This window comes from Bidens hawaiensis, unplaced genomic scaffold (assembly GCF_021521415.1).
Source record: "Bidens hawaiensis isolate Kalapana, Puna unplaced genomic scaffold, B.hawaiensis_p1.1 tig00022321_1, whole genome shotgun sequence".
In the NCBI taxonomy this organism is placed as follows: Eukaryota; Viridiplantae; Streptophyta; class Magnoliopsida; order Asterales; family Asteraceae; genus Bidens; species Bidens hawaiensis.
The window spans coordinates 85,295-98,615 of record NW_027493473.1 but is presented as its reverse complement, the minus strand read 5'-3'; the positions used below and the strand labels follow the sequence as shown (position 1 = coordinate 98,615).

General features: G+C 33.3%; 1 protein-coding gene across 1 annotated transcript; it reads left to right on the top strand.

Annotated features, from left to right (window-relative positions):
* The first annotated feature begins 8,352 nt into the window (after positions 1 to 8,352).
* Positions 8,353 to 9,615, top strand: LOC143565335 (thaumatin-like protein). The gene is made up of 2 exons (XM_077052329.1): positions 8,353 to 9,092; positions 9,175 to 9,615. Exons 1-2 carry the CDS (start codon positions 8,657 to 8,659, stop codon positions 9,474 to 9,476), a joined length of 738 nt encoding a protein of 245 aa, XP_076908444.1. The 5' UTR covers positions 8,353 to 8,656; the 3' UTR covers positions 9,477 to 9,615.
* Positions 9,616 to 13,321: the final 3,706 nt, after the last annotated feature.

Below are 13,321 nucleotides of genomic sequence, written 5' to 3'. Positions count from 1 at the left end.
CCATCAATTGGCACACTCTTTCATGAAGAATTGTGTCGTTTCACCAAAAATGTTGCAATAGTACAACATATAAAATGCAAACGCTGGTCAATTTTGGATACATTGTTTTCATGACGGAAAATACATACTAGATTTAAATTTCTTTCGAAAGTATACGATTAAGATACTAGAAATACTATCAGTGTACTTTTATTTAAAGTGATTATGATTTTAGAGATTGTTAATTAAGTACTCAACTATTTTGAAACTCACACCTTTTACATTCAATCAAATATAGTTTGATAAAACTTGTCAAAACTTTTTATCATAACATAATGTTTTACTTTTTTTTTTATTATATGAAAAGATCAGTATAACTTATTCAACAAGTTAAATAAGCTTTTCTACGAGTTATATAAAGGTTAAGAGCTTCGCTGCTACAAAAGATCATTTATATGACTTATAATGTTAGATAAAACCAACCAAGGTTAAGATTTCTTTTTATCGACTAAATCCATTAATCTTTTGCGCCAAAAAGATACATTTTATTTCTCCAACATATCCAAATCACCAGTTAACAAATCGAAAATGGTAAGAGATAGAACTACCAAACACACAACATCTAAAGGTTAACTTGTTGAATTGTCAAAATGTCTTGAAATTGACTAGTTTTATCCAACATCTAAAGGTTCCCGTCAGTTAAGTTTTCTAATTCTCACTCTTTATTGTGATTGATCCCACAAGTTAGTATCTTCATCGCTACAATCTGTTTTTCCGTTCCAATCTGCCAGTGCCAACATCTCTTCTATTTATCTTCTTCGCTCAAATTCTATCCAATATCTTCCCCTGCATCCATGTCCCATGTTTGTAAGATTCTTTAACAACCATCGTGAAATCCTCATTTATTTCTGGAGAGGAATCAGATTTGTGGTTGGCAGGATGGTGGCAGGCATATATGTCGATGGCGGAGATGGATCGTTTTTGTTGTAATCAATGCTAATGAAGAAGCCGTAATAGTAAGTCAACCCAATTTTCATCAATTTCTGTATGTGCCTTTCTCATTACATCTTCGATTTAGGTTTTCAGTTCTTATAATATGCAATCTGATCCCAATTTATAATTTTTCTTTAATTTCTAGTATTAAATTTCGTCTTTTGTTCATGTGATACTTTCGCCTTTCAGGTCTCCAAAATTAGCTCTGAATTTCAACTGTAGAAGGTACTTTTTATTGAACTTAATGATGTTGGTACTAGAGGTCATATTCATATATGAGGCAAGCTTGATCAAATAGTCATTGATTTAACTTACATCGAAATAGAGGGCTATCGGTCAACAAGTTGGGTAACTAGAAGTGGAAACTTGTATAAATTTTCATACAAATTTGTTGTTCTAGGTTCTGTTTCACAATACCTATTTGCTAAACTGGTTTAAACCAACTAAAATAAAGAAAAAAAATTGAACCGGCTGAGAGACTGGAACCTGACATTGACAGTTTAAAACGTACCGACCTATTAACGTTATTCTTATTATTTTCCTTTTTTGGAATATGCAAATATACAATATGTAACAATGATGAAGCATATTTATTAAAAAAGTAATACAAAATAATTTTTGGAATTTGCCATTTAAATTAAACCAGAATAGCACATTTGGATTTCTCCAAAAAGGACATGCATGTTTTCTTTTTACCGGTAGCAGCTTCTTACTCTGCTTTTAACTTTTCATTTGCAATTGCAGAACCAAGAAGCACTTTCTTTTGCATCAGCAGCTTTTAAGCATAAGCGACGACGACGACGCATGTGCATAAGTAATAATATGCTTTTATTTCAAATAGAGAAACCTTCCTCATGGGCATCAAGACACTACCATAAGTTCCACAGCTGACGTATGTGAGCTGGATGAAGAGGGTCTTGTACCATAAGCTTCAAATTTATTATTATTTTTTTGCCACCAATAATTTGTGTTATGTTTCACTTTTTGTTAAATAAGGTACATTATGGTGATGACGCGCCAAGTGTTAAGAATTTCCGTTACCTTGTCAATGAAGGAGCTAAACAAGAATTCACTAGAGTCAATTTTATAACTTAACTTGTAAGTGATTACTTTTAAAGCATTTAAACAAATAAGACAACGATTATAAGCCTTCTTGATTCTCTTCATTTTTTTAATTTATATATTCTTTTGCAACTATAAGCTCCAGTTTAATTGGACAGATCAAAGCCATAGTACAACTGTTATTTGAGATAATAGTCAAGACAAACACCATAAACATACAGTGAAAGGTGAGTTAGTTAACATGTCAAAATGGATAAATTTTACATTTTTTCTTTGATTGATGAAAAGGTGTTATTTGCATGTGTAGAGCCATATGGTGGTAACCTTAGGGGCCATGGTCAAGGTTGTGGCTGGGTAAGAGGTCATGGCTGGAACAGGTATGGTGGTTATCAAGGTGGTGATGAATACATAAACTATCAAGGGGAAAATGGTATGGTGGTACAGTTACCATGATGGTGGCAGGAGGTATGGGAATGGGAACTACCGAGGTGGCAAAGGGTATAGTAACCACCAAGGAGGCGGTGGTGAATATGGTAACAGCTATTAAGGAGACTGAAAATACAGAAACCATCAAGGTATTTTAATTTTTCCATTAATATCAAACATAGTCTCATTTTTTATTGTAGATCTTTAGTGGTGGCAAAAACAGTTGGTAATTAATTTTGGGCATGATACTACAAATTGTATGACATGATTTTAGGATCTGTGTCGTGTTTTGGTCGATCTGTACCCGTCAACCCGTGAACGCCAGCCATTTTGTGAAAATTTTGTAAAACTTAAAATTGATCTATAGCGGTGTTGTAGTTTCATATTAATAAATTTAGAGTTACATAAAAATTTCTAAAAAAGGGTGGCGTTCATGGGTTGACGAGTATGAACGGACCTGAAAACGACACGGATCCTGAAATCATGTCATACAATCAGAAGTATCATGCCAAAATTACTTACCAACTATTTTTAACACCATTAAAGATTTACAATTATAAGTCAGAGTGTGTTAAACAAACATATATTAACAAATATATAAACGAGCGTTCGTGAATGTAAATAAACGAACATAAATGAACGTTCATGAACGTAAATCAACAACAATACATCTGTTCATGTTTAGAATAGAAAATGTCAGGTTGGACCCCACCAACTTGGTGAACAGTACCTGTTAAACATGAGTTGCGATTATGAAATTTTATTAATCAGTTTTGTGTTATTATATTGGTTGTTTATAAATTAATGATATAATTATGAAAGATATAGTAATAATCACAATGAGTTGTGATAAAGAAGAAAAGTAATATTCACAATGAGTTGTGATAATCTTTAAAAAGAAGACATATAAAAAACGAGCAGTTATCTTGAAATACTTTTAATCAGAGTGAGTAGTGCTTAGAGATGGAATATATAATTAATAACAGTATATATGAGATATAATACTTGATACACAATGAAGATGTGTGCTTTATAAAAGTGAAGTTTTATAAAGAAGATTTGACGCGTTTTCATGACCCGCTAAGAAGTGAGAAATGTAATGTATATATTCTGCAGTGTTAGGGATCAAAATTCGGTACTATATTACGTTAGATTCTGCATTATTATGGTTTCATTTCTGCACCGTTTTGAGTTTAAATGTTGCAGTTTTAAGGACCAAATTATGCATTGTTTTCGCATAAATTTATGCACTGTTTTTGGTTTAAATTATTGCACAGTTTTGGGTTATAATGTTATCCTTTTGGAGTTAAAATACAGCAATGTTTGTAGCTAAAGTGCCGCAATGTTTGGGTAGTTGGTACTTCATATGTTATTGATACAGTGCTTCTTCTTTTATACATAAAATTATAATAGAAAAAAATATATAAAATAATTATATTATATAAAAAAATAATTGATAAATGGTAAACAAGCTGAGCCCGAGCCGAGCTCGAGCTTCAAAATCCATTCACGAGCCGAGCTTGAGCTTTGAAAATAGAGCTCGAAACGAGCTGAGCTCGAGCTCGAGCTCTGTATAAGTTAAACGAGCCGAGCTCGAGACTAGTCGAGCTCGCCTCGGCTCGTTTGCACCCCTACCCATAATTCAAAACCAACTATCTCACGACTTTTTAATGGGCCATAACTTTTTCACACGTTATTATTTTTTTTAAAAAAAATACATTATAAAAACGAGCATTTTATTCTTTTTAATTGAAGTATGATATTGATATTGTTTTTTAGTTTTAAAAAATTAAAATGTTACGTGATTAACATTTAGAACCGGCAACATGTTGAGTTGGCTAGCCCAGGTTATTTATAAAACAAGATATGGGTCCAACGAGTCGATACAAAAAAGGGTGAATAAGGTTCGGGTCGGTACAAGTTCGAGTAAAATGGGGCCAGGTAAGAATGTTGTTGAGTTGGAGCGGTTTTGGGGCCAAAAACAAGTTGGTTTAAAAAATGATTTATTTGAAATTATTGTATAGTTTAGATTTGCTTCTTGATTTTCGTCATTCGTTACGCATATGTTGTTGTTTACATATACCGGGGCCGATAAACGTGTGCCCGACACCACGTAACGCACATAGTCCAATCTTGGTAAGTGCTCAACCCAGCGCCCCGCACCGGTTATCGGCATAAATTACACACATGGTATTGGTTAAGCATGCTTTAATTTCGGTAACGTGCTTTCTGGTCCGGTTACGCGTGTTCAAACTTCGGTGACACGCAACCGGCCTTGCACAAGCTACGCGTCAAATTTTGGTCTACGTGCGCACTATCATTAGATGTACCGACAATAACTATGCATTCAATGTCGAGTTAAACACGCACCCCACCGCATTGCGCAGACATTTAGTTAGTCTAGTTTTATCTCGTTTACATGAAAAAAAAAGATACATCATACATGCATAAACTATGTATGTGAGGTCAACACTTTTTTCTAAACTTGTGATGTGTACTTGAAAATGATGTTGAAAAATATCAAAGGTGGATGACAGAAGAAAAGAGGGTCACATGAACACCCTGCCACCCTTTTGGTTTATTGGATGCATGTCACTCGTTTCCACTGTCATCAGTCACATGTTCGTACAATCCAATACGACACAACTTCCCTCTAAATCAACCTTCATTTTAACCTCTATTGTTCATTAAACACACAACAATATTTTAAATATATGCCAAGTTTTTTTTCACAATCCTATTGTTATCTATTCTTTTCAAAACGGGCCAATTTTACATGTATGCTTAACTTTTACTATTGTATGTCACAACTTATAGATTAGTAAATCCAAGGGTTTAGAGTGCAATAAATAGTAACTTTTTATTTTTAAGTTTAATGTTTCATCTTCTATATCTTAAGTAATATACATTTTGAACCGGCTTGAGTTTCATTCAATTTGATTTTACTGTGATAACTTATTAACTTAAGTTCGTTAAATTTTAAAAAAGCTTAATATGTTTTTGTGTTTAATTTTTTTATCTCGAGATATTGGTAATTTTTTTTTTTGAAAATGGAGTTGTATTCAAAATAAAACACTATCGCAAATTCAATTCTGACCAAAAAAATCACTACCGTATTAGTATTGGAATCGTCATCGGTATTTTTTTTATGATTTTCAAGATGTATATCGTATGTTGATATTCATTTGGCGTATCACAATTTTATTCAACTTTTATCTATCTATTTGGTATATCATGACACATCAATTTTTTGAACGGTCAACAAATATAGAATGCATAGTTACTTCGTACGATGTGACTTAATGGTAAGAGGTCACCGCCAACTGACCCAACCCAGCCGTACGGAGCCCTTAAGCGCCTTCGAGTTATCTTTAGTTCCAAAGAAACTCACCCGCCTAAAAACTCACTGATGGTAAAAACACAAACACCCTTAAAATCAAAATTGATATCATAAAAATTTAAGTCTTCCTTAATTTAGACACACATGTCCCATATCATGACACATCTACTATTTACCTTCACATGCCATGTTTTCTTTTTTAGATTTTCTAAAAGGGAACAATAACCACCCTTTATTCCATAAATCTGAAATAATATTCTTAAGAAACGTTGACTTGTAATTTTTTATTTATTTAAGGGTGTTGCTAAACATACCCCCTCTTACTTCATTTTTACTAAATATATTTTCCCCTGAACTTATTACATAAATTACAATTAGCTCTTAACATTATTTATATACATAGTAGTCCCTACAACATTACTTCATTTGATAACCTCCACTACATATATCAAATTAAAAACTATCAAGTATTACTATTAATTTATTTTTTTAATATTAATATTATAAATATTTACAATATCTTTTTTAAATTTTAATAGTATATGTATTTATAATATCCTTATTTTACCACTTTATCTTTTACAAAACAAACCAAAAACCCTAAACCCTAAACCCGAAACCTGAAACCCAAAACCCTAAAACCTAAACCCGAAACCGAACCCTAAACCCGAGCCCTAAACCCTAAAACCCTAAAATCGAAACCTTAAACCCGAAACCGAACCCTAAACCCGAACCCTAAAACCGAAACCCAAAACCGTAAACTCGAAATCATAAAAAGAAAACGCAACTTGTAAAAAACATAATATTAAATCCTTACTTTTGTGCTAATTTGGTAATTATATGATTTCAAGGGTTAATATGAAAGTTGGTTTTTCAAGAGGGAAGAGGGGGGGGGGGTATGACAAGCAGCCAAGGGAGTACATTTAGCCTAACCCTTACTTAATTAGAGCAAATCATTCTTAAAAAAATTTAAGGGTCAACTCAATAAACATCATCCAAAATGTGATGGTAAAATTTATGATGGTCAAAACTAAAAAGTCAAATAAGATTTTACCTTTTAAAGTGGTGAGACTTCAAATGCGACTTCAAATGCACTAAATGGCTGACAATAAAAAAAAATGTTGTTAGGCAACGGCGTACTAAAACATTCGTAAATATATATAAAAGACAATAATGTTGGTTTGGCTCAGGGGCGGATTCAGTATTGAGTCAGCTCTCAAATTCGTATTTTCTTCTATAAACTTCTACTATATTATGTTTAAAGACCCCAAGTGCCTCATCCATGTTTTTTAATGCCCCAAACTCAACTTTCCGAGTCAACTTTTCAAACGCAATTATAGTTTTTCTTTCACAAAATAACAATTAAGCTTAGATTATTTAATTGTCTAACAACTTCATCAATTAGTTATTAATATGTGATATATTTTGTTAGTTTAATCATACCATCATAAAAATTAGACCAAAATATAATAGTATTCAGAGTATCATTTCTTTTTTATAATTCTACATTGTTTAACTTATAATTTTTTTTATTTGCACATAAGAGCGCTTTGTGCCGTAACAATTATGCAAATGTTTATATCAACGGTAATATGGTAATATGTATTTTGTTATTGTGTTTTGGGGAAATTTATTGCTTACATTTCTATAAGTGGTTTATTTAATGTAATTTCATTTGACCCGTCTTAGTTTGACTTGACCCGTTCTGTGTTGACCGTTTTTTGCACCCACTGGCAAATATTTTTGGATCCGTCACTGATTTGGCTCGATCAAGTCACATTTAAATAATGATAAAATAGAGTGTAACTATAAATACATAAAAATACGTCACTCGATATTAGAAATCCATAATGAAATTCAATGACCGTAAAATTACTCTCTTAAGAGCTTATATTTTACCTAGCCACTACATAATTCTTAGAAACATTCCTAAACAAATGTTTTTCAATATACAAAAGACAATTATTGCTCATTTTCCAAAACCCAACCAACGTAATTTATATCTATAAAACTTTATAATCTTTTTTCTTGAGATACGGTGTTAGAGCAATTTTTCATGTTAGACGTTCACAAACCGCCACATTAGCTTCACATAATACTCAATTTTTTTCTTAAAAACTCATGTTTTTTTCCACAATAACAACCATCCGTAAAACCTATTAAAATCATTAAATATGTATGTATAAGGTATATATATATATGTGTTTGTGAGACTATGACCCATCCCCTTCGTCCGCTTGTAGTCTACAACCACAAAACTTGGCTTCTTAGACAAGCCTCCACAACAGATGTTGTGTTTTCGGCTTAGGCCCGTGTAGTGCCAGATAGATCCGAAGATGTGCATTGTAGATGCTCTTAAGACTTCTTAGGCTACCTGAGTATTATATAAGATTAGATACACACTTAAAAAAGTTCTGATATGTAAGGGGCCCTTCTCAACTACTAGGTCCATCATTGCATACAAACAACATTATGTCAAATCAAGTATACACATTAAAACTTTTCACCTCATACAATTATAAGACGAAAAATGGTTATACGAGCCCGCCCGTATTATTTCATCCGTGGTCATGGTCATATCAATAATTTATTTATCAATCAAACAAAGTAACAAACCATACGAGACGCATGATTAACCTCACATACTGCTCTTAATCGTATGACCTTTTTTCGTCTACCATATGGTTCATATTACCATTTCCTCGTATCATACAGCTCCTATGACGCGTTAGTTTAAACTCATCCTTTATAACCAAGATATTAAGTAGTGTGATAGTGCCGAGTGTTGTTTGAGCTAGCCTCATTGTCCCTTATCACTTTCTCTCAGTTTCCACAAACATTTGATTCTCTTCAACCATGAAAACAATGCACCTTCACACCACCTCCATCATCTTCCTATTTCTCATTTCCTTTAACCATGTCTCCACCACAACTATTATGATGGTGAACAAGTGCACCCATCCAGTCTGGCCTGGTATCCAGCCCAGCGCCGGTCGCCCTATTATCGCCCGAGGCGGCTTCAAACTTCCTGCCAAAAAATCCTACACACTTTTCCTCCCACCCGCTTGGTCCGGCCGTCTTTGGGGCCGTGTCGGCTGCTCCTTCGACTCTTCTGGCCGAGGGAAATGCGCCACTGGCGATTGTGGCGGCTCACTTTTCTGCAACGGCGCTGGCGGCACCCCGCCAGCGACGTTAGCAGAAATTACTCTAACCGCCGATCAAGACTTTTATGACGTGAGTCTGGTCGACGGTTACAACCTTCCGTTATCTATAATGCCCTTTAAGGGAACGGGTAAATACATTTTTTTTAATAACGACAAATATTACTTTTATTATACTTTACACTTATAAGTTTAAATTACTTCTTTTCCTAGGTAAATGCAGTTATGCAGGATGTGTTAGTGATTTAAATGTGATGTGTCCGGTTGGTTTGCAAGTGAGGTCAAGTGACAAGAGGCGCGTGGTAGCGTGTAGGAGTGCGTGTTCGGCGTTTAACTCTCCGAGGTTTTGTTGTACGGGGAGATACGGGAACCCGAAGACGTGTAGACCGACGGTGTATTCGAGGATATTTAAGGTGGCTTGTCCGAGGGCTTATTCGTATGCGTACGATGATCCCACTAGTGTCACCACTTGCACCGGAGCTAACTATTTGCTCACTTTCGGTCCTCACCATTGAATAATGTTTGTACGGTACAACTGTCAATGCATTCATACTTCCACTTGGGCCTTTTGTTTTTCAACTCGCATGTTCGAATTATCTTAAATTTTAGTCATATTTAAGTTATATTTATTTGGGATGTATTTTTATATCTTTCTTTTTTTTCTAACGACTAACGAATAGACCTAGCTATTTAAGATAACTAAATGATAAAAGACATACGTCTACTATTGTAGACAATATGTCTAAGTCCACTATCTCATGTTCCAGGAAAAACCTGGTTGAGATCGGATTCAAGCTTTAGACTTTACAGTCTGCAATCTAAATGTTTACTTCGCCAATACCAGTTGAGCTAAAGATCATTATCTGTTTTTAATCTATGTCGGTATATGTGTAGGCAAATTTCTTGTATTTATTTATCTTTTTTTTTTCTAAATGAATACTTTAATACACAAAAACTAGATATTATAAGAGTAAGATAGTTGATAATCAAATATTTGTAACAAATTTATAAAAAAGTATTGGTATCGTAATTTGTCTCTCTCTATTCCTAGTATATGTGATGTGGGCTTGCTTTTCGATTTTCAACTGTCTTTTTTGCTTTGGATTCTGAAATAATTAAAAGAAAAAGAAAGGAAAAAAGGAAAAGGAGACCAAAAGAATAATAGTTGCTTTAAAATTGAACGGCATGATATCATAAAATCACAAATGTTTATTCAAGTTACCATTGAGGTGCATAAATCGGATATTAGAAAACCCCATGTTCGGGTATAGAACCGGGTTTGGGTATGATCAGGCATTAGAAAATCAGGTATTAGTAATACCTAGGTCGGATATGAAACCAGGTATTTTAAAACAGGGTATTTGAATGCTCTATTTCCGGGCATTGAAAAAACCATATTTTCGGGGTTTTCGGGTTTTTTTTGGGGTACAGATTGGAATTTTTTAGGGGCTGCACTTTTTAGAGATATTTTTCGGGTATTTTTCAGTTATTTTTCGGATAATTTTGAGTATAGATCGGGTATTTGAAAAACCCGGTTTCAGGTATTGAAAAAAAACCGGTTCCGGGAACCAGTTCTGGTTTTCGGGTATTACCGTGTAAAAATCAGGTCCGGATGCATACCATATTCGTACCATACGGATATAGTCAGGTTCGGGTTCGGATATTAAAAACCCGGGTATAAGAAAAACTGGTTCCGGTTTTCTTTTTCAGGTTCGGTTTCGGATTCGGGTTTTTTTGTGCACCTCTAGTTACCTTATGAAAGCGTCATATTAATCAAATTCAAACTATTAATTTTAGACCTATTTGTCATTCCAATTATACGAAACAGATTTGAGTTCGTTTGATTTTCATAGTGAAGCATGTATCCATTTTGAAGATTTAAGTTATTCATAGTTTTCCAATTTCCAAAATCGATCAGACGAGAACACGAGACCATTCCAAGAGAAAAATTAATTCCATGTGGCGATCAAGAAGCTACAACCGAAGATGATAGAATCAACATCCTCTTCAACGTTAGAAACGACATGTTTAAACGTGGACATGTGGTAGTGGGCTAAAAGTTGCTTGGGTTTTCTTAGCCCATATTAAGTTCGACCTTGACGAGTTTGGGTGTTCTTGGCCCATGATAAGTTCCACAACTTAAAGCATGTGTATTATTGTGTATACTTATTACTTACTTAGATACAACTATGGTCATTTCGATATGTTTTCATTTAAAGTTTGTATACATTACAGTAGATGCATGTTTACGTGACTTAAATGATAGTTTTAATACATGAGTAATGAGTTAATTAAAATAAAAAGTTTTGAGTACTTGGATAGTTTCCACAATGAGCAAATCGTACCGGTTCGGTATGTGTATGAGCCTATTAGGGATGAGTTTGGTGGTACCGGTGTCGAAAATATTGATTCCGATAATTGTTATAAATAAATGAGTACTGGTAACCATTTGTTCATCCCTAACAATAGTGTGTTTATTGCATATGCTATAATATTGAGTATCAACATTTTACTTTCATATTATCGGCCGACATCATTTTTATGACGAAACAATGTAACCCGACAATAACAAGATTAACTTCTGCAATTTAGAACATACGCTTCATATTTGTTAAGGTTTGATGGTTTTTTTCTACATACCCATATTTCTTATGTTTTCATATTCAAAATTTCGTAACATGTTCGGAAAGTGTGTTTTTATTTTGGTATGTATCCAATATCATTGTGTCGTTTTAGCTAAATAAATTGTAAACATTGTGTTTTAGGGATCATTACTACGGTCTGTATCCAATATCATAATTGATATACTATTCAAATATTATACAATGAACCACCACATTTTTAATTAGTTCGATTACATCTGTTTACCTTTATCAGTTATTCCAATTACAGTTTAGTTAATTCGTTGTTCTACTTGCCCTAATTGCACCATTCAAACCATAAAATAAAATAAACATAACATTAGTAGTCTAGTTTTTCATATTATTGACTACTTCAACAAAATTAGTTATTATGATCTTAACATCATATGTGGTCTGAATAACAAAAGTACTATTTCATGTCATGGAAGACTTTGCATAATCAGGTCTCTTGTTTTTTTTGAAAAGGTCTTCTATAGTTCTGTTCACAAGTCACTCGACAAGAAGGTGTCACGTAATTAAATCTTAATTTCCTACTTGCACTGTGCTTCATTAATTAGTCAAAGAGAATCCGTTGACAAAAGAACACTGAGCAATAAAGTCTGTGGTCAATGGCCGATGGAATGGCTAACCCAAAACATAAGGCAAGAAGTTAACCCATGACTTTACTAAAGTCGTTCAAAACTCTTCTATATAAAGCAATCACCTTTCATTCCCAAATCACATCTTTTCACAATATTCCAAAACAAATGGCAACCAAACCACTTAGCTCGCGTACCTTGATTCCTATCGTCATATTCATTATCGTCTTGTTACATCCCATGCATATGCAATCTGAAGCGGCTATTTTAAATTCTCATGGTACGATCTTCTCTTCTTAAATGGTTAGATATTATAATAAAGTTTCATAGATTTGTTGTTTATAAAGGTTGGCAAATGAATTAATTGTGTTTTGTTTATGCAGAGTTATATCAAAACCATCGTTATCCGCCATGTTTGTGTTGTCAGACAGAAGCACCACCACCGCCCCATTGCTACTGTGCATGCTTTGTGACCCATGGGAACAAGTCACCTTGATGTTAACAAAATTCAAGAAGAGTTTCACAAGATACGTTGAGAATATTAACTTATGTTTCTTAAAGATGTATACGCGTTAAGCACACAGAGAAAAAAAAAGGAAAAAAACAATAATGGGTTTTTGTTACAATCATAATATGTAATATGTAATACAATTTGTTTATAACAAAATGTACTTTTTTTGGTTAAATTTGACACTTATACACATCAACATCAAATCTGTTTATTTAACAAATCTACTAGAAGTCAATAAAGTAACACTACAAGTTGTATATAGAAAGTTTAGAAAAATCAACTTATTAATTATAATAACCTCATTATTCTAAGCTTGTAGTATGAAATATCACCTTTAAATAATTAATCTCTCTAAGGATCGCATTTTAAACCCGATCATTTCTATAATTTGTTTTAAAAATATACCTATTGTGTCAGGTTGACAAGGTCAAACTTAATAAACCCTTACACAAGTGATATATGATATATGTATCCTTAAAAAAAGTAACATCCTAAAACCATTGCATAGTAAATCATTTGTAACAAAATCCAACTTTTTAAGATGTATTTCTTTCTTTCTTTTTTGTATATGTTTTATGTTAACACTTCACTATACAAAACATTTTACTACTTGAAAAAAAGATACACGA

Bases quoted from the DNA above. Each gene is read 5' to 3' on its own strand.
- LOC143565335 (XM_077052329.1), top strand. From the start codon at position 8,657: ATGAAAACAATGCACCTTCACACCACCTCCATCATCTTCCTATTTCTC. The intron at 9,093-9,174 runs GTAAATACATTT...TTCTTTTCCTAG, and splicing joins AATGCCCTTTAAGGGAACGG to GTAAATGCAGTTATGCAGGA.